Raw genomic sequence first — 26,769 nt, 5'->3', positions numbered from 1 at the left:
TGTACCCATTTAACTAAATAAATAGTTAATTATACAGCTTAAAAAATTTATTCAAGTACCAATATAAATATAAATTTTTTATTATTAAAGAATTTTTGTAATTAAGTTTACATCATGTCTTTTGTGACTATGCTGCTACAGTACATGCAAGAGTTTCTTACTTATTTTCTATTTTTTATTAGAGTATTGCTAATTTCATTTGGATAAAATTCACCACACCCATATAAATAAAAAACTAAATAGTAAACATAATCTTTTAAAAGATAAATATGTTAAATAAATTTAATTAAATACTAACTAAAAAATTTGGAACTTTAGGTAATAAAATTTTTTTTAGAAAAAAAAACAAAAATTTCATTTTCCCTAAAAGCTTTCTGTATTTTAACTTAAAAATCTTCTCTTTGGCATAAATTTGCAAATAGGGCAAAGACCCAGGGTTTATATTTTATTAAGTATAGTAAGTAAAACTGTAATATCAGATTGGTCAACTTTAAAGAATACCTTGTTTTATGGTATATCACTTTCCCATCATGAGTATAAATATAGTATATTTTATTGTTGAATCCCATTTTCTTTCATTTTGTTTTTTTTTCATTCAAAGATTTTAAAAAAAATGATTAAAAATTTTTAAAAGCTTCGGAACTATTATTACACTTGAAAAATAATATTGAGATTACAAATAAATTAAAAGAAAGTTATTCTCATTTAGAAAATGCAAATCTGTCTGAATTACTCATATTTTCAAAGCCGTCTATCATAGTATGATGTTAATTTTTAATGCAAAATCTCCTAGGAACGGATAAACAAATACATATAAAATTCACTACCCAGTAGGTATAACTACAGCCGATATGAGCATAAAACTATTTTTTTTATTCTGTCTCTACATGCAATAACACGAAAGTATATGTGTATGAATGCCCTTTAAGCCGATACGGTTTGGCTCGGTTTGGCTTGAATGCCCTTTAAGTGGCTTGATTTCGCTTGATTGATCCTTTAAGCCGATATACTTTGCCATGATGTTGGTTTAGGTTGGCCTTTACATTTCTTTACATTTCTACAAAATTTCTTTGCCTTAATTCTCTTACTTTATTACTCACTAATCGCTTTGGTTTAGGTGATGTGGAAATTGTTTTGTGTAATAGTACTATGTGAGAGACATAGGTGTCTAATTTTTGTAAGCTTGTGGCGATTTCATGGTCGGAACATATATATAGTACATTACTTAATTGTGGTAGGGCCGTACTAGTACATAATTATATGAGAAAGCATATGATAAACCTTAAAAAAGTGAACTGTTAATGGTATTTTATAGTATCAAAATTTATTTTTAATAAAAAGTTACGTATTTTATTCAAAGTATATGTATGTGACACTGTCGCAGAACTATGGCATGATAACTAGTATTTGAAAAATCGAATTTTAGTTTCCAAGTAAAACTTCATATAAAGAAATCAATAATTCAGAACTATCTTCTGGAAAAAAATTTTATAAATTTATCATCTATGTAAAGATATTATTAATGAAAAGATATATAGAGATCCAACTTCCCTCTTACTAATTTCAAATTAACAGATACTTTTTTTCAGTAAATGAATTCATAATTTTTATTACTCACGTTGTACTAGTACATAATTCAATACTCAATATCATTGATTCCCACAACTATTATTAAAAAAAAAGATCTGCTAAATAAATAACTAGTGAATAGAACCACTTAGTCTATTAAATTTATTAAGAACTCAATACTCTATATACTAATTTCCAATATAAAAGAATCAGTCAAAAGCGTGGCAATTATTCATATTTTAAAGCTCAAATCTTCTACATATAGGTAGGATTCACATTTAAAATTTTTAATTACTCCATTATTTTTATATTTATTAATCAAATTTTTATAATCTTCTCCTTCATAAATAGAATTGGATGTAAGTATGGAAAGTGCAGGTCGGTCTCTCCATTTTTCTAAGAATTCTTCCTCCAAGACTTCTAAAGGGAGATTAAAATCATTAAAAAATCTAATTTCTCTTAGATTAGTTGGTGCTGATCTAATTAATATTTTTAATATTTCTTTTCTATTTTCTAAAATTTCTTCTTTAGTTTCATAATAATTTGATGTAATTAATAATAATAACTTCAAATTTTGGCATACTTGTAATAATTTTTCAAATTCAATGAGATGATTTTTGCATGGTAAAAATGCAAGTGATAAATATTCAATCAAAGGACAATTTTCATAAATTTTACGGATAAAAATGAGAGATTCATCACTAAAATTATCTTGAGAATATATAAAATCATAAGGTTTTAATGAAACTTCTTTAAGATGTCCTCCACTATTTTCAATTATAATTGAAGTTTCACCTATTGTAATATAATCTATATTAAGGATTTCAAGATCATTATAGACTAATGTATTCAACATAATTCTTTCATCAGCAGTAAAACCAATAAAATAAAATTCATTAGTTTTTAAGGTTTTTATATTATGAAGTTTTGGAAGTAAACTTTGCAATATTGTATAATCAAAACTATCAATATGTAGGAAAAATAGTATAAGATGATTAAGAAAGCCTGCCTTTTTTTCTAATTCAAGAAAGCTTTCTTTATAAGGATCATCCGTAAAATAATCAACATCAAAATCATCAGTCCATTCAAAATATTTCAAATTCTTCTGAACTTCAATCAATTTAGCAATTCCAGAGTTGGGCTTTGTTACTACATTAACAATGATGAGTCTCTGTATATATTGGCAAATACGAGCTAATCCATAAAAGTATGAAGGATCAATAGATGTATCACATTTTAGTTCACATAATGATTCAAGACAATTTTTAGCTTCCGGAATATAAAATATTTGGTGTTTAATTAAATTCATATCTAAACAATTCAACTCTGGAAATTTCTTCATAAAGAGACAATAGAATTCTTGTTGTAAAAGAAATTGATTATAAGCTAAAGAGGATCCAATAGAAGTTATAGTATTCAAAGTATTTACATTAATACTTCTACAGAATGATAAATAATCAAACAAAAGCGATTGAAATGAAACTGATGGTAATTGTATTCCTTGTCTTGTTAGGAATTCTTTAATATCATCAGATAAATATGAAGCAATGATCATGAATAAATAATTTTTATTACTATAATTTATCTCATAGCGCCAGGGATTTCTCCATAAAATTGGAATCACCGTTTCACACCAAATTTTATTGACCATTAGACAAGAAAAGAGAGTTTTTGAATCAACTTGTAATTCTTCAAATATTAAGAAAAGAATATCTTTATTGAGTTTTGCCATCCTTTTATCCAAAAATAGTTTGGAATAAATCTTTTATAATTGGGATTTTTTTTTGAGGTAACTTTAAATATAATTTTATAAAATGTTAAAATTTTTTTTTTTTTAAAAAAAAAATAATAATAATAAAAATAAGTAAAAGAAAATTATTAATAATAAATACCAGTAAATTGTGCTGTGCGACCGCGGTACCATGCGACCATAATGACGATCAAACAGCGTATTACAATGCCATGTGATGCTTATTTTATAAAACACGTGATTGTAGTAAATAAAAATTAATTTTTAAAATCTATACAGTATTTATTTAAGTTCAAATCTAATTTACTACTCACAATTTATATCACTTAAATTTTAAATTATTAATGTTATTACTATTATTGTTCAAATTTTATTGGTACGATAAACCAGTAAAACCACTTAACGGCGGAAACGGAATCAAAAAATAGCATGTAATCTAATTTTAATATTAAGGAATAGATTATAATTCTTTTTATTGTTTATACGGATCATTATAATCAAATTTTCAATCTCAAAGTTCGAGATATTTAAAAATCATTCATAGTGTTATAAGAAATTCTATTTTTTAAAATCGGAAAATTTTTCTGAAATTTTATCAATTTTAAATGATTTCATTAAATAAACCCTATATAATTGAAATTTTGACAAATAATTTATAATGGATACAGCTATTTCTTTATCTTGTGATGAAGCTCTTTAAATTGATATAAAAAAAAAAATTTCGTGCAAGAATTTTGTGTAATATAATGTGATTTGTCACACATTTATCTTAAGCAGAATTACGATATAATCGCGCTTTTAGGTAGATTTTTTATTCGTCGCTAAAATCAGGTCTATCCGGAATAAGAATCAGGTTTTTGTGTTATTGAGTAGGAAAATAAAATTCTTTAATAAGGCTTTTAGTTAAAAGAGCTGTTATGAAGCATAGAGCAGCCATAAAAATTTTTGCACCAAAAATTAGCGGAAGAGTTTTCTTTAAATAGCAATATAAAGAAGTAGTAAATCTTTATATATAAAATCATTGCAGTCATGTGGTGTCATGTTTAAGCTACCTGTATAAATAAATCTTTGAATTGTGTGACGAAAATTTGCTACAAAAATTTATATATAAAAAAACTTATCACATGAACCACAAGAATGTAATTTTAATGTTTATTATTCATGTTTTGTCTCACCAATTAGTTTTGACATTTTTTTTACTTAATTTTATAAATTTCTTTTCTTCTCTTTTTTACCAGCATATTGAGCTTCTTCAACTTTTCACTGACTAATGTTTGTGATGGCTTAGAATGACATGTATGCACTTCTTGCAGCTGAATCGGAAGATATAATTAATAAATTGTTTAATAATATTCAAATGGCTGATGAAAATACTTCTGGTTTGTATTTATGATTAATAATAAAGTTGGTTTACTTATATATTAAAATTTATATTAATTTTATTAATTTTTTATTAGATTGGATCGAATTTTACCGTCAAAAATGGGTGATTGCGTCATTAAACAAATGTATGTCAAACAAAGATCAACAATGAGGTATGGGAAACGTCTCCTGATAATACCAATGTTGCGGAGGCAGCACATGTATTAAGCAATCGTCGTGGAAAGAATCTCAAATTAGTAACTGCTATTATTCAGTATGAAATATATATTTATAAATATTTATTTTTTTAAAAAAAAATAATGAGTATCACTTTAATTTAAAAAATTATTTATTTATTATAGGGGACGCAAGAAAGATTGCACGAAGTGTGCAGTCAAATAAACGTAAAGGCAATAATATTACATATCAAAATACCAGAAATAAAAGTTTTAAAGGTTAACTAATTAATTTTATTTATTTATTTATTTATACATCATTATTAGCCCGCATGCAGACTAAAAGACCAAATACTGCAAAATCAGTTCCCGTGAAGCGTAAACAAAATGTGCAATCCAATAATAACAAGAAAAAGAACAAAAAACCATTGCAATTGATACCGATGTTGAAGAAGATTGTTGTGAAGATGATAATTATGAAAAAAATAATCATAATAAAGAGAACGAGTTGACTTTAAGGGTTAAAGAGCTTGAATATCGTGAAAATGATTTAGCATCAAAAGAAAGAGAAATTGTATTAAGGGAACGTGAAGCTAAATTCGTGAAATGGAATTATATAATTGTGAAAAAGAGCGTCAATTAAAATTGGTTAATTAACCAATAATATTAACTAACAAAAGTATTTCAAATATAATACTTCGTTTTAAAATTTAAATTTTTCTTATTTTCTATTTCAACACTATATACAAACTTTAAATAAATAATAACAATATATGGTTGCTATATTTTTAATCTTCTTTATATGGCAGTTGAGTATAAATTTTAAATTAATAAATATATAATACTCATTTCGATTGTCAACAAGCAGCTAAGTATAGTTTACTATAAAAACCATACTCAATAGCGATTACAGCACCATACAATACTTATTTGGTTAACCCGACACAACTCCTTTTCGACTTACCGATCCCTGTTATACACTTAAAGTATGTGGCGCATTTTTACAATAAAAAGCGTTTAAGTCAAATTTTACGGCAAAAACCCCTTTGTTGCTCTAAGTAAGCTTATAGATCGGACATAAGTACACCTATATATGTAATTTCAAATGCGTGAACATAAGTTTATTGAGGCTTGTTTTTTTGAATAGAAAAAATTTCGTGAAAAATTGTCTGTGGCGCATGTGATCATTTTGTCGATTATTTCCAAAAAAGTATCTCAAGGTACAATATAATCGATATAACCTGTCACACATTACAGGGATGCGTTTGATCATCATCATGGTCGCATGGTACCACGGTCGCACAGTACAATTTAATTTGTCCGGAATTTGATTCCGATATTTATTATTAATAGTTTTTCGTTTCATATTTTTTATTTTTATTTTATTCATTTTTTTTTTTTTAAAAAAAAAAATAATAATTTTAACATTTTTGTAAAATCATATTTAAAATTGCTTTAAAAAAATTTCAATTATAAAAGATTTATTCTAAACTGTTTTTCATTATTTTTGGATAAAAGGATGGCAAAACTCAATAAAGATATTCTTCTCTTAATATTTGAAGAATTACAAGTCGATTCAAAATCTCTCTTTTCTTGTCTAATGGTCAATAAAATTTGGTGTGAAACGGTGATTCCAATTTTATGGAGAAATCCCTGGTGCTATGATATAAAGTATAGTAATAAAAATTATTTATTTATGATCATTGCTTCATATTTATCTGATGATATTAAAGAATTCCTAACAAGACAAGGAATACAATTACCATCAGTTTCATTTCAACCACTTTTGTTTGATTATTTATCATTCTGTAGAAGTATTAATGTAAAAACTTTGAATACTATAACTTCTATTGGATCCTCTTTAGCTTATAATCAATTTCTTTTACAACAAGAATTTTATTGTCTCTTTATGAAGAAATTTCCAGAGTTGAAGTGTTTAGATATGAATTTAATTAAACATCAAATATTTTATATTCCGGAAGCTAAAAATCGTCTTGAATCATTATGTGAACTAAAATGTGACACATCTATTGATCCTTCATACTTTTATGGATTAGCGAGTATTTGTCAATATATACAGAGACTCATCATTGTTAATGTAGTACCAAAGCCCAACTCTGGAATTGCTAAATTAATTGAAGTTCAGAAGAATTTAAAATATTTTGAATGGACTGATGATTTTGAGATTGATTATTTTACAGATGATCCTTATAAAGAAACCTTTCTTGAATTAGAAAAAAAGGCAGGCTTTCTTAATCATCTTATACTATTTTTCCTACATGTTAATAATTCTGATTATGCAACAATGCAAAGATTACTTCCAAAACTTCATAATATAAAAACTTTAAAAACTAATGAATTTGATTTTATTGATGAACGAAATATATTGGATACATTAGTCTATAAAGATCTTGAAATCCTTAATATAGATTATCTTTCAATAGGTGAAACTTCAATTATAATTGAAAATAGTGGAGGACATCTTAAAGAAGTTTCATTAAAACCTCTTGATTATTTACATGATTTAGATAATTTTAGTTATGAATCTCTCATTTTTATCTGTAAAATTTATGAAAATTGTCCTTTGATTGAATATCTATCACTTGCACTTATGCCATCAAAAAATCATTTCATTGAATTTGAAAAATTATTACAAGTATGTCAAAATCTGAAGTCATTATTATTAATTACATCAAATAGTTATATATTCGAAACTGAAGAAGAAATTTTAGAAAATAGAAAAGAAATATTAAAAATATTAATTAAATCAGCACCAATTAATCTAAGAGAAATTAGATTTTTTGATGAATTTAATGTTTCTTTGGAAGTCTTGGAAGAATTCTTTGAAAAATGGAGAGGTCGACCTGCACTTTCTATACTTACATCCAATTCTATTTATAAAGAAGAAGATTATAAAAATTTGATTGATAAATATAAAAATAATGGAGTAATTAAAAGCTTTAAATGTGAATCTGAAGAGTATGTAGAAGATATGAATTAAAAATATAAATCATCGTCATACTTTTAGTTGATTCTTTTATATTAGAAATTAGTATGTAGAGTATTAAGTTCTTAATAGACTAAGATGTTTTATTCACTAGTAATTTATTTAGCAGGTCTTTTTTTTAATAATACAGTAGTTGTGGGAATTAATGATTACAACGTGAGTAATAAAAATTATGAATTTATTTACTGAAAAAAAAAAATATCTGTTAATTTTAAATTAAGAGGAAAGTTGGTTCTCTCTTCATTAATAATATCTTTACCTAGATGATAAATTTATAAAATTTTTTTCCAGAAGACATTTCTGAATTATTGGTTTCTTTCTATGAAGTTTTACTTAGAAACTAAAATTCGATTTTTCAAATATTATCATGTCATAGTTCCGCGACAGTGTCACATACATGCACTTGAATAAAATACGTAACTTGTTATTAAAAATAAAATTTTATACTATAAAAATTCCATTTAGTACAGTTCGCTTTTTTAAGATTTATCATATGCTTTCTTATTATGTACAACGGCCTACCACAATTAAGAAATGCAATATATATAATGTTCCAACCATGAAAATTAACACAAGCTTACAAAAAGTAGGCACCCATGTCCCTCTCATAGTACTATAACTCTCCAAACAATTTCCACACCACCTAAAGTCCTAAACCAAGATATTGATTTGGGAAAGGGAAAAGTGATTAGGAGTAATAAAGGAAGAGAATCAAAGTAAAGAAATTTTGTAGAAATGTAAAGAAATGTAAAGGAATAAATAAAAAGTAAGTAATGTTTGTTGTAAAACTTTTATATGAAAAATATAATTGTATAATATAAATAAAAAAATATACAAAAAATACAAAAAATTTTATTTTTTAAATTTTCCCACAGTTTTGAAAAAAATAAGTTCTGTTGAAACGCGAAATACAATCAGTCTTATTACTCAAACAAGAATGTAATGACATATTACAATCTTATACTAACTATTGATCATTTCACAGATTAAAAAAAAACTAGCAAAATACTTTTTTGCTTTACTATAAATTTCATTTTTAAATGGAAAAGTAGCAATTTCACAAACATCTTTTTTTATTCTGAGTCATACAAAATCCATAAATAGGTTTTTTTCGCCTACCAATTTACACTTTTTTATTCATCCACTTACATTTTTTATATAAAAATAACCACGGTATTAAAGAATTGATAAATCCGTTCAGTAAATTCAATAGTCAATATAATTAAATATTTTTATGTTAAAGTATGGAGGCAACCGAAAAAATTATCTTTTTATTAGTGTTAGTTATAATTAAATAAATACAATAAAAAACAAATATGATAATGAAAAAAAAATATCTTTTCTATCGTTAATTATTAATATAATTGATAATTAAAAGACAGAAAAAATAAAATATAGTTTTTTTTAAAGAAAAATGAAAAAATAAAAAACCAAAAACCAATTAATAAAATTTTTTTCAATTTAAAAAAAAAGAAATTTTTGTCTGAAAGAACTGGAAAAAAAAGTGGTATTATTTTTAAAAATTTCGGTTTATAAGAATTAAAAAAAAAGGTATTCTTTTTTTTTTTAAAAAAAAATAAATAAATTTCCAGTTTATAAAACCTGAAAAAAAAGTATATTAAAAAAAAAGTCCGTTATACTTTAACTAGATAGCTTCAGTAATGCGATCTGCTGCGGCCAACCGCATTATCTTGAACGAAATGAAATATAATTAATAAGACAAATTAAACTTTTTTTTCGTTAATTAGGTTAATTAACAAAAAAAAAATATTATATATTAGCATAATAATAATAAATTATTGGATAATAACGGTAGTTGAAGCATTTAATAAAGTTCGCCCATATCGAATTAGTGTTTTTAATGTGCACCCAAAAAATAAATATGATTTCATATATGATACAATGCTTTATTGCAGGAGCTACTACTAAATTCTTGATGTGCAATACTGTGTGACATGCGTGATGAAACTGCTTTAAGCAAAGAAATAACTTGATGCTGGGACTCGCATTACATCATACATTTCATCGTTACCTCTATCATCTGAAAAATTAATACACTTAATACACTTTGAACATTTGAATCAAAATTTTTTTTTCGGAAAATGTCTATTGCATCTGCCATCTTTCAGGCTTTAAAACATGTATTATGTGCGTTACATGCGATCACAAGAATTCTATCATGTGATCATTAATTTATAGATCCACAGTAAGACAAAAATTCAAAGAAAACGATTTCTTGATTTTTTTGACGTGTATTTTTGTATTTTTTCTACATTTTAGTAGGAATATGGCTAAAGTATGGCGTGAATATTTTAACGAAAACGATGTTGGAACATGGTCGATTTTCCATTTCCAACAAAATTGGGAACGTATTCATCGTATTCATGAAGGAGATTATAAACAGTTTAATTACGAAAAGACAACTGACGCGCTTAACAAAAGTCTTTGCGCGATTATTAATAAAAGTTTAGATACCAAGAAAATAAAGAAAACTAATAGCCTTTTGACCTATTCTTCAGGTCTATATTTTATGTCCTCCCGAACTATTGTACCCATTCTACGATTTTTAGTTATCCAAGCTTTTAGCTGTCCGCGACTTTTAGTCATCCAAAACTTTTAGTTATCCGCAACTTTTAGTTGTGTAGAACTTTAATTATCCAAACTTTAGTTATCTAAAGCTTTCAGTTCTCTGCGACTTTTAGTCATCTAAAACTTTTAGTTATCCGCAACTTTCAGTTGTAGTTGCCCAGAACTTGTTAATTGCCCAAATAGTTATCCGCAGTTTCTATAATAATCATTCAACCATAATACTAATATTATTTTCCTTTTTACTAATAGAATAAGCGGCTATTGCAAACGTGAACTGCATGCTTCGCCGGAAAATGAATAGTAAAAATATCGATACAGGAAACTACCTATAATTTCTGATGTACTGATTGAGTCTATTTCTACAGCTGATCCAGTCAATGGACAAAAGCGAAAAAAAAAATCAATCATTACCAAAGGTTAGAATAAGAATATAATAATAACCTTTTGTCATAAAAATGTCGTCTTGAATTTTATAGTGAGCATTTTTTTAATGACTAACATTATATCTGCAGGATAAAAAATCAATTGACACATCTGCCTCAAAGAAGTCGGTATAGAGTATAATCCTATGATAAGGGTTTGTTCACGGGATTTCTTAATAATTTTTCTATTATTTATTGTATGAACAGATCAAGCATAATGATAATAAAGCAGAAGGATCTGCGAGTTATGTGAAAGATACGTTAACATCATCATCTCTGGAAATGGTAGCTGGAACGGAAAGTGCGGGATCTAATAGAGATGTCAATAGCTCCGGGTATAATAGAGCATGTACTACATCTCATCAAATAGACTTGGGAAAGGAAGATGATGACCAACCTCTTTGACGATGGCAAATGATGATGACAAATGTCTTTATTATCAATCATCGCTCCACTTGATAGTTGTGATATTTTTTCATGGTGAGAGACTCCGCCTGTTTTATGAAAATATCGAGTGATGTGTTAGATGCTACACAGAATCTAACTAGCCGCACATCCCGTGATTTGAGAAACAACTGATAGTGCGAGCCAGGAAATTTCCATTAATTCCACGTGATACGCTTTTTTATTGTTACATGATGATGGATGTATAAATTTGAATCGTGATATTCTGTAGTATAAGTTGATAAAGAATCACTAGAATTCGCTAAAAATGATATAAATCATTAATAAACTCTGAATCAAATAAATTAAGTTTATTTGTCTAGTAAATATAGCAATTCATCAGTTTAATATTATTTAATAAAATTGCAATTAAAAATGGATGAAAAAATCATATACTATTCTTTTCACATTTGAAATATTTATTTATCAACCCATGGATAGACCAAAAGCATGTATTTTACGTTTAATAGTAAATTACAATCTCTAATATCACCTCTCATACAATACAGTCCCATTCCTATAAAAATTTCTGATGTGAGTATTTATTATATCTCATTTATGCTAGGTTTGTGAAGTCTATTTAATAATTGAAAGATATAATGAGAAATACTGTATCTGTCATGTGTAAGCATCCTGATTTGTGTAAGCACAATGATCAAAAAAAAAAATTTTCCATTGTTATTAAGTAACTATTCTATAGACTTTTTTTTTAAAAAAAAAACACAATTACTAAAGGAATTTATTATCAAGCATAACTACATTAGGAAACAAAAATAATTAGATCATTCCGTGGTAAACTCGTGACTTATCATAACAAGTATCTATTTGGTATTTTTTTTTAAAGGTTTTAATTTTGTGAAGTTTTGTAAAGTAAATCTTTGAATTATTATAGATTTATGATTGAGATAATCCTCATTTTTTTCTAACGCTAATTCAACTTCATAAGGATCTACTCTAAAATGATGGTTTTCGATAATGGAATTTAGTTTATTAATAAAAACCTATTTAAAATGTTAATCTTGAAATTCTCAATATAAATTACACTACAATATATGAAGCTTCAATCATAATTGAAAATAAGAGGAGGACGTCTTAAATTTTATGAATGAAAATAAATGAATGAGGCTTCACCACATTTAATAAATCACAAGGAACCTTTTTATGTCCGGTAATTCCCAATTATTCTGCTCATCACGGGAACTGTCCTTACTAGGTGACAGATTTTGTGATTTAACCGTCACTTCGAACTTAATACCGGTTTCCGTTTCCCTAGTTTAATATATACTAGAAATTATGAGTTATCTATACTTTAATAATCGTATTTTGTATTGCAAATAGTCAATTACTCAATGTAATAAATGTGATTATATTATATAAATCTCAGTTGACTACTATAAATTATGCAACTAAGCAAAAATAATTTCAGATAAAAAATAATAAATATAATTTACAGATAAGGATTTGAGACTGAGTTATCTGGTATATCCGTATATCGGCTGTTTGTATATAAGATTTGACAATTAGAACTATACCAACATAAACATACCATAGATAAATCTAAGATATTAATGATAAGAAATTAATAGAAAATATAAATGCAACTTACTTTAAAATAACCTAAAAATTTGTGTGAAATATTTGAAAACTTTATATGCGCCAAGATATCATAATTATTTTTTTTTTTTAGGTCAAATTTCATCATAAAAATGGAGAACGATAATATAGTAGGAGAATTGAATATTTTTGTTTTGATCATCACCAAACTTCAATAGTAATGCCATTGTTTCCATAACACTCATATCTTCCAAAACTACAATGTAATTTTACCTAACATTGAAAAAAATTGTTTATACATTTCTACTATTAAATACAAAAGTAAGAAAAGTAAGCGAGAAAAAAAAAATGTTGCGGTTTACAAATGACATCAAGCGCATGACTATGTAAAAAATTTGAATAATAACGACTCATACTAATGAATTAATAATTTTACATACATGAAAATTAAATACGTATTTATTTTATCAATGTATATTTTCACTTCTTTTAAAGTTGCAATTTCTCATAGTTGTTTAATTGCCGTGGCTGGTCTGGTCATCTTGAAGAATTTTGTAAAGACAATATGATTTTAATACGTGTGTTCAAAGCAGAGTAAAAAACTTTCTTAAACTTATCATCATATATTAGCCCAGCCTAGAGGTTTAAACATCCAAAAAATTCTAAATTAGGTAATTAATAAACTTAATGGCTAATTAACTAGTTGATATTAAAAAATTTTTTGGCTACAAATCGTATCAATTTGATTTCACTTACATATCTAGTAGTAGGGATACTAAGGTTCTTATTAAAAAAACAGCATTAAAATTTTGAGTTTGGAACACGAGACTACTTATACTATAGAATGTTAGTAAAAGGAATTTTATTTGAAAAAAAAAAATACTGAGAGTTTGCATAAAATAATATAAAATCATTGTTAAATTGTTACTTGCTTTATTTGTAAGCCAAATTTATAAAATTATATAATTTAATGACATATAAAATCAAGATCCTATTCACTAATTTAGTTGTAAAAAAAAATTGCCATTCCTTTAAATTGGAAAAGTAAAAATAAATAAATTTAAATCTAAATAAAATACTCCATTTAAAAATATATTTATTATAAGAAAGCTAAATTTAGACAGACTATAAATTGTAATGATATAAAAATAAAAAAAAGTTAATGCTTTTAATGAAAATATTTCACTATATACCATTAAGTAACTCCAACTAAAATTTGTTGTGACTTTAATTCAAAACGTTTCTGTACCTTTTAATTTGTTATTCTGGACCTAAAAGAAAACAAATAAAATAACATTAAATCATTAGAAAAAAATAAAAATATCATTAATAATCCATTAATCTTATAAATTAAAGTTTAATTTTAATTACTGACTAGTATTCAATTGAGAAATATCAATTTGTAACGATTCTATTTAATAAAAAATTTAATTAGCATCTTTAATAAATGATTCGCATACTTAAAATAACCAACTCATTAATTAAAGCTAATTACCTGAAAATTTCTTGCTTATAATATTATCATTTTGTTTGTAATAATCATCGGAATTTTTTGGTTCAGGAAGATCATTGAAATCAAGCAATCTACTCGTATAAATAGCTTCTGAATGAATTTCATATGATAAGCCTAAATTAGTTAAAGTTACACTATCAATTGGTAGATTGTCACTATTAAATTCATCTGCTTCTTCAATTTGTGCTTTCAATTCTGCTGGTATATATTGCCATTTACGTAAAGTATCTTTAATCTCTCCTGCCATTGGTCGATTTAGTGGATTTGCATCTAAGCATCTTTTAATTAAATGAACAATTAATTGAGGTACTTTAGCATTAAACCTTGGTCTAAGTCCTCGGCAAATGTTTATTGCCAAATTTTCATCATGGCTTATATCATGGTATGGGGGTAATCCAGAAATTATTTCATACATTATTATACCAAAACTATAAATATCAGCAGCTTTAGAATAAGTGTTTTGTCCTCTTAAAATTTCAGGAGCTATATAAGATAAAACACCATATATGTTATTTTTTGCATTCTCCAATGCAATGTAATTTGCAGGCTTACATAATCCCATATCAGTTATAGCGATCCTATATTTAAGTTTTAATATATTCCCAATATGCAAATCTCGATGAATTAATTCCTTATTATGAATCCGATAAAGTCCAGTTATAATATCAAACATATATTCAATCTTTTCATCCCAATTTAATTTGCTATATTCTCTATCTAAATAATTTCGTAAACTTCCATCTTCTGCATAATCTAAAACCATCATATAATTTTTTGTTTCTGGATCCTGAGTCATTCCATAAAATCCAATAATAAAAGTATTATTTATTTTTCCTTTATTATGAGATGCTATCTATATTAAAATAAAGATATATAATATTAATACAATTTGCGATTTTAATATCTTGTCGAAAATAATAAATCAAAATAATTAAATTATACCTCATTCATAAATTCTAATGTAACATTTTTTGAATTATCCAAACTCTTCAAAGCTACAAACATGTTTTCATTATGTCTGTTCCAAAAACCAGATTTCCAATTAATTATGTATCCATCAATCCAATTTGCTCTATACACTTTGCCAAATCCACCTCTTGTAATATATTTTATATTATAGAATCTATCATAAGGTATCCATTCTAAAACATCTTTAAATACATCATTGTCATGATTACTACCATGAGCTGATAGCTGAGTATCTTGAATAAGTTTATCAATATCATCATTACCACTAGCCCAATTATCAAAATTTCGTTGAAAATGAATTGCACAACATATACAATTACATTTTTTACATTTATCATTTAAAACTATCATGTAATATTTTGTTTCTGGATTTTGAGTTATTCCATAAAATAAATGATCTATTTTAATCTACAAGTTTAATACAGTATTAGTAAATTAAAAATTTCAAAAATTTCATTAAAGTACGAATTCGTTATACCTTATTTATAAATTCTAATGTAATGTTTTTTGGATTATCTAATCTTCTCAGTGTTACAACTATATTTTTATTCTCTCTTTCCCAATTTTGTTTTTCACTATTCCAGTGACTTATATTTCCATCAATCCAATTTGCTTTATATACTTTTTTTTTTGTAATATAATTTATATTATAAAATCTATCATAAGATATCCATTCTAATGCTTCTCTTACACTTTTATGAGCTAATAATAACTGGATATCTTGAATAAATTTATCAACATTATCATTACCACTGGTCCAATTTACAAAATTTTGTTGAAAATGAACTGCATAACATGTATGATTACATTTTTTACATTAGTCATTCAAAACCATCATATAGTATTTTGTTTCTGGATTTTGAGTTATTCCATAAGTTTTGAGAATCTACAAAAGTATATAATACATTAGTTAAAATATTAGAATTACAAAAATTTTCATTATATAACAAGTTAATTATACCTCATTGCTAAATTCTAATTCAATATTTATTGAATTCTTTAATTTTTTCAATGTTACAATCATATGTTGGTTTTCTCTTTCCAAATTTCGATTTTCATCATTCCAATAACTTATATTTCCATCAATCCAATTTGCTTTATATACTTTTTTTTCTGTAATATAATTTATATTGTAAAATCTATCATAAGGCATCCATTCCAATATATGATCATATTTAAAAGCTAATAGCTGAGTATCTTGAATAAATTTATCGATATCATCATTACCACTAGTCCAATTTATAAAATTTTGTTGAAAATGTTCAATACATTCATAAGGTACAAATAATCTATTACGAAAGCTCATTGAGACTTTTTAAGTTACAAGTGAATTCAGATTAATAAAATAAGAATATTAAAAAAGTGACTAAAAAAAATTATTTTAGCCTAAAACCGTATTATAATCTATAAATAGTTTCGTATGACTAATATTTAAGGATGGTCATCGGTCCTACCGGTCCTACTCGGTCCTGGACTGGTCGGTCCCAGGACTTGTAGGACCGGACCGCGGTCTTGCATTTTTTTGTGGCGCAGTAGGACCGGTCCTGAGGACCGACCAGTCCTCATACCGGTCTTCATATAATAAATGATTTTTATATTGAATAAACCTATTAATCTGACAAATATCTTCATAAAATAATATAAAGACCGGCCATTTCCAAACCAATAAATAATGACAATCACTCTTCCCACTTGTAGAGTTGCATGTCAAAACGCTGAAACTCCGAAACTCCAAAAAAAGCATTTAAGCGGAATATCTCGTCATCCAGTGATCATAAAAGGATGAAACCACCACCATTCGAATCGTCTCAGCGAGACGCGTCGAATGGTGACTAAATCATGTTTCTAGGATCGATAGATAGTCGGTAATTATTGAATTTATTATCAAATAGTTTTGCCGACGTAATTTTTTTTTTATCAATTCTAAAATCATGATTTTGATACCATTCGACGCGCCGCAGCGAGACGATTCGAATGGTGGTAAAATTATCCTTTTATAATCACTGAATAGCGAGATATTGCGTTTTGAAGTATTTTTTCTCAAAGCTTTAAATTTTGCATGACGTTGTGATGATATCCAGGTGATTTGTAAAAAAAAATTTATATTAAAAATCATCCCAATTAGTGTTCATTTATAAAACAAGGCTATTCCTAATAAAGTTAGGGAAGAAAATCTTTTTTTATTTGCAAAAAAAAGAAAAAAGACCGATCGGTCTTAAAAAGACTGCGGTCCTTAAAAAGACCGACGGTCTTATTATATGTGATACAGGACCGAAAGACCGCGGTCCTACACTAAGACGGACCGGTCCGTCTTTTTATGGTGTAGGACCGTAGGACCGCGGTCTTCTAGGACCGATGACCATCTTTACTAATATTGCATCCACCGTTGTACGATATACCGGGTTAACCATGTAAATCTACGATCTAAATCAAAGCCTGAAAACGTGACCACCAGATGATCTTCACGCAATAATTTTTTTGTTGTGTTGCACTAAATTAGTTGATCGAATAGAATTAGTTTAGAGTGTAAATCCCGGTTAAATCACGAGATATTTTATGGAACATTAAATTGAATATATATTGGTTTTTTTTTTTTTTTAACTGTAACGCTTCTTTTATTAAGATATAATTATTAGATCTCATTTAGGGTAAAGATTAGGGTAAGAAACCTAGAGCCGTCCGTACAAATCACGTGACAACCCTATAACAGAGTTTTCTTATACTAAAAACAAAAGACACATTACAAAATATATAATATAAAATAAATACTTACCCATCCTATACCTATACTATTTGGACCTAACTAAATTAAATGTGTGCCGGATAGAAATCTATCTAAGATATACATTGTAAAGAATAATCAGATTGACTATGTTTACTCTCTCGAAACTAGTTACTAAATCTAATTTTATATATAGTTTATTTTATTGGTTAGTGGGACGTTAAACCGGAATTGAGGCTTGGCCGATTCAGAAGGCTGGGTGGGAAACATGGACGATTTCGTACTCCGGACAAAATTGACCGGAAGACGATCTTGGTTTTTGGACAAATCGGCCGGGAGACCAAATTGGCCGGCAACAAGTATTGGACTTTGGACAAAATCTTACCAAGTTTCGAACAATATATATAGGATGAGTTTGCGCTGGGATAAAAGAGTGTGGAATTCAATTATTAACTAATAGATAGAATTGTATACATATTACAGAGCTCCGAGGGAGGCAGTAATATTGTAACTCCTTTTTGTTCGTTAATAAAGAAACCCGCCGATCAGTTCCCGTTTATACATTTTTATTTTGTTAGTTTACTACTGATTGTTATCTAATTTATGAATACACTTTATACTATTTATTGTTAACGATTGATTTTGATTTAACCATATATACACTGATTATTATTTCGATACATATTTTATTAGTAATTGTTATCGTTTGTTATATAATTGTTACCTATTTTGTTATTATTGCTTTACGAACAGCCATAAATCGGTGGTAACAATTGGAATAAAATACTTTGAAAATTGAAAGCTTGACTTTGTATAATGAAAATAAATTTTATCAATTCAAATTTGGTAAAGCAAGTAATTTTACCCAAATAGTCAATTGGCAATACATAGTGTTAGATCTTATTAAGTTATGGCCTGCGTCATAGAATTTGAGTTTGTAGCCACCTCAAAAAACAAAACATTTTTTTAATACACCATATAAAATTTTGTGGCCTATTTTTGATGAATTTTTTGTATTACAGAATAATTGTTTTTTATTTTAGTTTTAAGTTTTGAAGTTATTGTTGAAGAAATAATATAATTTTAGAAGACTAATTCATGAATTTTTTCAAAGGAAATACAAGTCGAATAAATGTGATATTTCAAAGCAACATTAAAGTTAACTGAAGCTTTGTTACAAAATAAAATTTTGAATTATTAACTGTATTAAAATAAAAACTACAGTTTTTATATATAATTAAGAATTAATTTTATTTATATTACGCAAATTTAATTAGAAATTTATATACAGTACATTTTAACTCTTACTTTAAAGATACATTGATTTATCATAAAATCATCAAATAAATAATTAATTATTAATTTTAATATACATATATTCCGAAAATTAACATCGAAAATGTTCAGAAAATTGCAATCCTAGAGGGTTCAGGTTCAATATCCAGGAAATGTCCGGAATATTGCAATTTTCCATTTTCCTGGACATTTTTGGTGACAATTTTCGGACATTCTTTTTTTTATAGGGGTACCTCAACTTTAACAAAATAAAAATTATTAATTTTAAATTTATTATCAATTAATCATTGAGATAATGGTGATAATGGTGAAATTAAGTGCAAATCAAAAGCTATGGCTGCAAAAAGAAGCAAAAAGATAATAGAATACTCAAATGGTATTTGGACTTTTCGCCGAAGTCCATTTCACTGAAACCATTTCACCGAAGCCATTTCTCCGAAGGGATATTTCGCCGAAGGGGTATTTCGCCGAAAGGACGTTTCGCCAAAATACCATTTTACCGATTCCATTTCGTCGAAGTCATTTTATCAAATGGAATTTTCGCCGAATGGACATTTTGCTGAATGGATATTTCGCCAAAAATTATTTAAATTAGCTGATTTTTATTAAGTTACTTATCTCGTTGCTTTTTCGCAAATAAATATTTTCAGGAAAATAAAGTTATTAATTTATTGCTTAACAATTACTTGAATGTTAAAGTGATAATATGCTGGAAAGGAAAAATTCTTAAAAATAATTTTTAATTCGTGATCCGCAAATAAAGTAGAGAGAAAATCGGGGTAATTATATAATAGCACAAAATCTGACGTCATGGAAAACCAAAGTACTACTTTTGTTGAAAGTCCGATAAATTTTTTGAGCACTATAAATGACTTACTTATAGGCTTAAAGGTAAAAAATACCTTATTTTTAACGTTGAGAATAATGGATTTTTACTTTTAGGCTCATAGGAAAGTTATTTCTAATTATTGAAAATTTTACCGGACTTCTAGTAAAAAGTTAGCCAAATGGTATAATTTTATGCTGATGGTTTTAGTATTTACATCATATTTAAAAAATTCGTGCTTTAATTTGCCGCGTCTTCAGATTCCGCGCTATTATATATTACTATATATAACTTAACCCCGGTTTTTAATAATTAGATTCTCTACTTTTTACGCGGATCACGAATTAAATTTTATTTTCATTGCGTGATAAATATTTTTTTAAAAATGTTAATCGCTATCATTTTCAGTGAAACGTCCATTCGGCGAAATGGACGATTCGGTGAAATGGATTCGATAAAATGATTTTCGACGAAACGTCCCATCGGCGAAACGTTCCTTCGGTAAAACTTCCCTTCGGAGAAATTTCTTCGGCGAAATGTACCGTAACCCTCAAAAATAAGCATCAAAAGGTTATTATGTTATGCTTTAAGTGCATCTTTTGATTTTGGCTATACAGCAGAATTTTGAAAGATTTCATGTAGCCAAATAAAAAAATAAATTCCTAATATCCTTTAATTGATTTTTTGCATTATTTATTTTTGTCTAATTATGTAAAGATATCTCAAAACAGAAAGGGTATTCACTTTTACTTTGTATAAAAATATTAAATTCATAATTATACTTTGGTATAAAGAAAAGTAATAGAATATTTTCAATAAAATTTCATTACAATATTAAAATGTAGGAATATTTTTTACCACAGTATCAATATGGCGTGTAGCATCCCAATTATGCAACATAATTTTAAGAATTTTTTTTTTTTAACTTGAAAAAAACTTTTTTTTTACTCACTTTCTGAAAAAAACGAGCCACATTTTAGGAAATTAAAAAATCCATGGTGTTAAAAATTTATCGGAACGTTTGCTAACGTCCCGATTTTATCGTTAACATTTTTTAACGTTTCGAACGTTTTTTTACCATTTGAATTGATAGCAACACATTACATATTACATTTTCTTATTTTATTTTATTTTTATTTATTAAAACAGATATACTGTGTACATGGTGCGTGGTATAGTATAACAAACTACACTAGCTGCGTAATAGTAACGATCTATTCAATTCATTTAGTTTTTTAGGCGTAACCATCCCTGTAAAAAAAGTCAATCCATTTTTTATATTCCATCTCTTTTCCGTAAAAGGCTCATATTTCCGGAATTAATAACCCTTATATCACGGAATTTATCGAATTATTTACATTTTCCGTGATTGGATCCGTGAAAGGCTCATTTTTACGGAGTTTTTACAGAAATCACGGATAAAATTTTTTATAGGGGCATGCGACGGGTATAAAACTTCTTATGAAAATTTACATGAACTTGTGTATACTTACATAGGATTACACCCCACCGCAGGACTACGAATTCTTACATCTAAAATAATTTCCGGATGTTAACACCCATATTATACAATGCGAGCCCAGTTTGCGTAAAAGAAGGATAATTACCTATAGAGAAACATGGTCGCTACGATAGTACGAAAGAGTGGAAGTTAAAATGAAATGAAAATAAGAATCATCAGCATTTTTCTTCTATATAACTTGTATATTAGCTGGTTAAAAGAGATATTGTCATTTTTGATCTCTTTGACTTTTGGAAACCTTTTATCATACTCGTTATGTTAATCTTGTTACCTCATCGGCTCAGCCACTACCGACTACCGTACTTTCTTTTATAGTAATTCCTGATTCTTCAGATTGTTCATTGGAACATTTCTTTAGCGCCAATGTTAAATTCTTATTAAGAATTGCCGAATCGAGCGGAAAGGGCGAAGAATAACTTCTAAGACCTTTGAACTCTTCAAACTTAAAAGAAGTGATTAATTGTCCACGCTACGTAAATCGACATCGACGAGTTGTTAAAAATTAAAAATTGAAAGTAACATTCTAACTTTGGCCAGCGTGGCCCAGCAACGCGGCAACGCCCCAACTTATCAAAATTTTGACCCGAATCGTCAAAGAAATTGTTGACCAAAGTCAAATAATTTATTAATTTCACATATTACATAAACTGGAGTATATAAAAGAAACAATATAGAATTTTAGTAAGGACTTTTATTTATAATCTTGTAATTAAACTATAATAAATTTTTGGTTATAATAATCCTTTATTTTAATTCATCAATTGACTAACGTATATATACATATTGCATTTGTTTATCAAACGAACAAACAAACATAATAAAAGGATTTAAATCTAGTTTAAAAGAATATGATATAACTACGTAATTGGGAATTCCAAACATAATAAAAGAATTTAAATCTAGTTCTAAAAAGAATATGATATTATATGGCTAACTACGCAATCGGGAATTCCAAATTTAAATCTAGTTTAAAAAGAATATGATATATATGACTAACTAATAACTACTAACTACGTAATTAAGTATATCTCATATCTTAAAATGTAAATTTTCTACATTTTCTATAGATTCGCATCTAAAATCTTTAATAACACCATCATTTTTATATTTATTAATTAATTCTTTATAATCCTCCCCTTCATAATTAGTATTTGATGTAAGTATAGTAAGTTTACAACGTTTCCAATTTTCTAAGAAATCTTTTAATGATTCAATAGAAAATTTAGAATGTTCAATAAATCTAATTTCTTTTAAATTAAAAGGTGCAGATCTAATTAATATATTTAATATTCCTTCACCATTTTCTAAAAAATTTTCTGTAGGTAAAACTAATAATAATGATTTCAATTTTTGACATACTTTTAATAATTTTTCAAATTCAATGAAATGATTTTTTGATGGTAAAATTATGAGTGTCAAATATTCAATTAAAGGACAATTTTCTTGAACTACACGAATTAAAGTGAGAGAATCTTGAGTAAAATTACCTTCATATATTAAAAAGTTATGAGGTGATAATGAAATTTCTTTAAGATTTCCTCCAGTATTTTCAATTATGATTGAAGCTCCACTTAATTTAATATAACGTATTTCAAGGATTTCAAGATCATTAAGAATTAACAATTTCAATATGCTACTATTATTAAAACAAAATTCATTAATTATTAAAGTTTTCAATTTTCGTAAAGTTAGCAAATTTATCATTATTGCATGATCAAAATCATCAAAATCATGTATAAAAAATAGTATTAAATGGTTAAGAGTATCTGCCTTTTTTCCTAATTCATAAAAGATTATTTTATAATGCTCATCTGCAAAATAATCACTACCCTCAAAATCATCATTCCATTCAAAATACTTTAAATTCTTTTGAACTTCAATTAATTTAGCAATTCCATGAACGTCTTTTGGTTTTACATAATAAATGATGAGTCTTTGTATATATTGACAAATACGAGCTAAACCATAAAAGTAAGAAGATTCAATAGAAGTATCACATCCTAATTCACAAAGTGATTCAAGTCGAGTTCTAGCTTCTGGAAAGTAAAATATTTGATGTTTAATTGATCTCATATCAAAATATTTCAACTCTGGACATTTCTTCATAAAGAGGCCGTAAAATTCTTGTTGTAAAATAAATTGATTGTAAGGAAAGGATAATAAAGAAGATCCAATAGAAATCAAAGTATTTATAATTTTTATATTAATGCTTCTACAGAATGATAAATAATCAAATAAAAGTGGACGGGAAGAAATTGACGGTAAATAGATTCCTTGGTCTATCAAAAATTCTTTAATATCATCAGATAAACAAGAAGCAATAGTAGCGAACAAATAATTTTTATTGTTATAATCAATAGCATTATAACGCCAAGGATTTTTCCATAAAATTGGGAGAACAGTTTCACACCAAAGTTTATTTACCATTAAACACGAAAAGAGGGATTTAGAATCATCCTGAAATTCTTCAAATATAAGAAAAAGAATATCTTTATTGAGTTTTGACATTATTTTATTTTTTAACGAATTTTCAAATTATTGAAATATGTAATTGCGAAGAAAAATTTTAAAAAGAAATGAAATTATAATTTAAAAAAATAAAAAATGCACGAAAAAATTTATCCCTTAAAATGCTGGAAGCCAAATTGTCAAATTAGGAATATTCCGTGGTGATCAAACGTTACGCCAAAACTTCGTGCATGATAATTTTTGTGACGTATCAGTCGTATCATTATCATTAAATATTATTGGTAAATCGACGATGGCCAATATTATGTATTATGTAGCTCATTTTAATTTTGGCCAACAATAATCAAAGCCAAAGTTTATTAACAAAAATAAAATTTTTACATATATTGTAATAATTGTAATCCTTTGCACTAATTCATAAGTACATATTGTTAATTTTTGACCAAATAGATCAAATAAAACTTATACATATATTGTAATTCCTTTACACTCATTCATCAGCACATATGTTCATATAGACCAAATAAAATTTATATAAATTTAAAAATGTTATTTTATAAAGAATACGATATATATTATAAAATCTAATCTCTCTTATATCTTAAAATGAATATTTTCTACATTTGCCGTGGATTCGCATCTAAAATCTTTAATTACTCCATCATTTTTATATTTATTAATTAAATTTTTATAATCATCACCTTCATAAATAGTATCAGATGTAAGTATAGTAAGTGCATAACCTTTCCAACTTTCTAAAAAATTTTCCAATGCTTCCAAAGAAAATTTAAAATCATTAAAAAATCTTATTTCTCTTAAATTAACAGGAGCAGATCTAACCAAAATTTTTAATAATTCTTCACCATTTTCTAAAGTTTTATCATAAGTTTCAAATATACGAATATCTGATATAATTAATAATAAAGATTTTAAATATTGACAATTTTTTAATAAATTTTCAAATTCATCAAAATGTTCTTCTAATGGTGGAAAAGTAAGTGATAAATATTCAATTAAAGGACAATTCTTATAAACTTTACGAATAAAATTAAGAGAATTTTCATCAAAATCAGTATCAAATTTATAAAGATCATAAAATTTCAATAAAATTTCTTTAAGATTTCCACCACTATTTTCAATCATATTAGAAGCTTCATTTAAAGTTATATAATTTATATTAAGAATTTCAAGATCTTTAAATACCAACATTTTCACTTCTTGTTCTCCAAAAATACTAAAATCACATATTAAGGTTTTTAATTTATAAAGTTTTGTGAGTACATTTTGTAATAAAGCATACCTAAAATTATCTACATATTGAAAGAATATTTTTAAATGATTAATAATATTCGCCTTTTTTTCTAATTCAAGAAGTATTTCTTTATAAGGATCATCAGTAAAATAATCACTATCTTCAAAACTATCATTCCATTCAAAATATTTTAAATTCTTTTGAACTTCAATTAATTTAGAAATTCCATTATTTTCTTTTGGATCTATATTAATAATAATAAGTCTTTGTATATATTGACAAAAACGAGCTAATCCATAAAAGTATGATGAATCAATTGATGTATCACATTCTAATTCACAGAGTGATTCAAGTCGAATATTAGCTTCAGGAAAATAAAATATTTGATGTTTAATAGATTTTATATCCAAATATTTTAATTCTGGACATTTTTTTATAAATATTCTGTAAAATTCTTGTTGTAAAAGAAATTGATTATAAGAAGATTCAATAGAAATTATATTATTTATAATATCTATATTAATACTTCTACAAAATGATAAATAATCAAATGAAAGTGATTGAGATGAAATTGTTGGTATTTGAATTCCTTTCTTGATCAAGAATTCTTTAGTATCATCAGATAAATAAAATGAAATAATTGCTAACAAATAATTTTTATTATTATAATTAATTTTATGACACCAAGGATTTCTCCATAAAATTGGAATAATAGTTTCACACCAAAGTTTATTTACCATTAAACATGAAAAGAGGGATTTTGAATCATCTTTTAATTCTTCAAATATTAAGAAAAGTATGTCTTTATTAAGTTTGAACATTGAAATCTTTTTTTAAAATTGGAATATTATAAAATATAATTTTTCACAATATTAAAATATTATTTTAATTGTAGGAAAAAAAAAAATTGGAAAATTTTAAAAGGGAGAAAGTCAAAAAAATCATACAATTGTTCACAATTAAATAATAAACGTCGGCGGAATTAAATTCCGAACAAATTAACCGAATTAGGAATAATGATCAATGTTTCACAGCGCCAAATGCTTCGTGTACAGAAGTTTGATGCACGCCAACATAAACTTAATTAAATAAATAAATAATATCACATTGGCAGATCTTTTTATTTGGACTTTGAATCACTTTGATACCATAATAATGATTGCTAATCACTAGCATCAAATGTCACTTTTAACTTTGACAAAAGCAATTGTTGGTCAGAGTTAAATAAAGCTTTAAAATTACAAAATTTAAATTTGTGAAAATAGATAAACGAAATAATTTTAATTAAATCTTTTAAGATTATAATCTATTAAACACATTATAACAG

The 26,769-nt window shown here is 26.2% G+C and overlaps 8 protein-coding genes across 8 annotated transcripts; 4 read left to right on the top strand and 4 right to left on the bottom strand.

The window, feature by feature from the left end:
* Positions 1-1,801: 1,801 nt before the first annotated feature.
* OCT59_012675 (uncharacterized protein) lies at positions 1,802-3,301 on the bottom strand (the record flags this gene model as incomplete). The annotated part of the gene is made up of 1 exon (XM_066140271.1): positions 1,802-3,301. One exon carries the CDS (start codon positions 3,299-3,301, stop codon positions 1,802-1,804), a length of 1,500 nt encoding a protein of 499 aa, XP_066001161.1.
* A 1,312-nt stretch (positions 3,302-4,613) lies between these two features.
* Positions 4,614-5,500, top strand: OCT59_012674 (uncharacterized protein; the record flags this gene model as incomplete). The annotated part of the gene is made up of 4 exons (XM_025332153.1): positions 4,614-4,698; positions 4,777-4,827; positions 5,044-5,136; positions 5,268-5,500. 4 exons carry the CDS (start codon positions 4,614-4,616, stop codon positions 5,498-5,500), a joined length of 462 nt encoding a protein of 153 aa, XP_025176325.1.
* Positions 5,501-6,376: 876 nt separating this feature from the next.
* Positions 6,377-7,858, top strand: OCT59_012673 (uncharacterized protein; the record flags this gene model as incomplete). Its single annotated transcript, XM_066140270.1, has 1 exon — positions 6,377-7,858. One exon carries the CDS (start codon positions 6,377-6,379, stop codon positions 7,856-7,858), a length of 1,482 nt encoding a protein of 493 aa, XP_066001160.1.
* Positions 7,859-10,151: 2,293 nt separating this feature from the next.
* On the top strand, positions 10,152-10,484 carry OCT59_012672 (uncharacterized protein; the record flags this gene model as incomplete). The annotated part of the gene is made up of 1 exon (XM_066140269.1): positions 10,152-10,484. One exon carries the CDS (start codon positions 10,152-10,154, stop codon positions 10,482-10,484), a length of 333 nt encoding a protein of 110 aa, XP_066001159.1.
* A 346-nt stretch (positions 10,485-10,830) lies between these two features.
* OCT59_012671 (uncharacterized protein) lies at positions 10,831-11,280 on the top strand (the record flags this gene model as incomplete). Its single annotated transcript, XM_066140268.1, has 3 exons — positions 10,831-10,869; positions 10,966-11,004; positions 11,083-11,280. The coding sequence occupies 3 exons, from the start codon at positions 10,831-10,833 to the stop codon at positions 11,278-11,280; spliced, it is 276 nt and encodes a 91-aa protein (XP_066001158.1).
* Positions 11,281-14,240: 2,960 nt separating this feature from the next.
* Positions 14,241-14,801, bottom strand: OCT59_012670 (uncharacterized protein; the record flags this gene model as incomplete). The annotated part of the gene is made up of 2 exons (XM_066140267.1): positions 14,241-14,284; positions 14,369-14,801. The coding sequence occupies 2 exons, from the start codon at positions 14,799-14,801 to the stop codon at positions 14,241-14,243; spliced, it is 477 nt and encodes a 158-aa protein (XP_066001157.1).
* Positions 14,802-22,750: 7,949 nt separating this feature from the next.
* OCT59_012669 (uncharacterized protein) lies at positions 22,751-24,229 on the bottom strand (the record flags this gene model as incomplete). The annotated part of the gene is made up of 1 exon (XM_066140266.1): positions 22,751-24,229. One exon carries the CDS (start codon positions 24,227-24,229, stop codon positions 22,751-22,753), a length of 1,479 nt encoding a protein of 492 aa, XP_066001156.1.
* Positions 24,230-24,784: 555 nt separating this feature from the next.
* On the bottom strand, positions 24,785-26,376 carry OCT59_012668 (uncharacterized protein; the record flags this gene model as incomplete). Its single annotated transcript, XM_066140265.1, has 1 exon — positions 24,785-26,376. Exon 1 carries the CDS (start codon positions 26,261-26,263, stop codon positions 24,785-24,787), a length of 1,479 nt encoding a protein of 492 aa, XP_066001155.1. The 5' UTR covers positions 26,264-26,376.
* Between the last annotated feature and the right edge of the window lie 393 nt (positions 26,377-26,769).

This window comes from Rhizophagus irregularis, chromosome 20 (assembly GCF_026210795.1).
Source record: "Rhizophagus irregularis chromosome 20, complete sequence".
NCBI lineage: Eukaryota > Fungi > Glomeromycota > Glomeromycetes > Glomerales > Glomeraceae > Rhizophagus > Rhizophagus irregularis.
The sequence above is the reverse complement of the archived record's forward strand: the minus strand, read 5'-3'. Positions and strand labels throughout refer to the sequence as shown.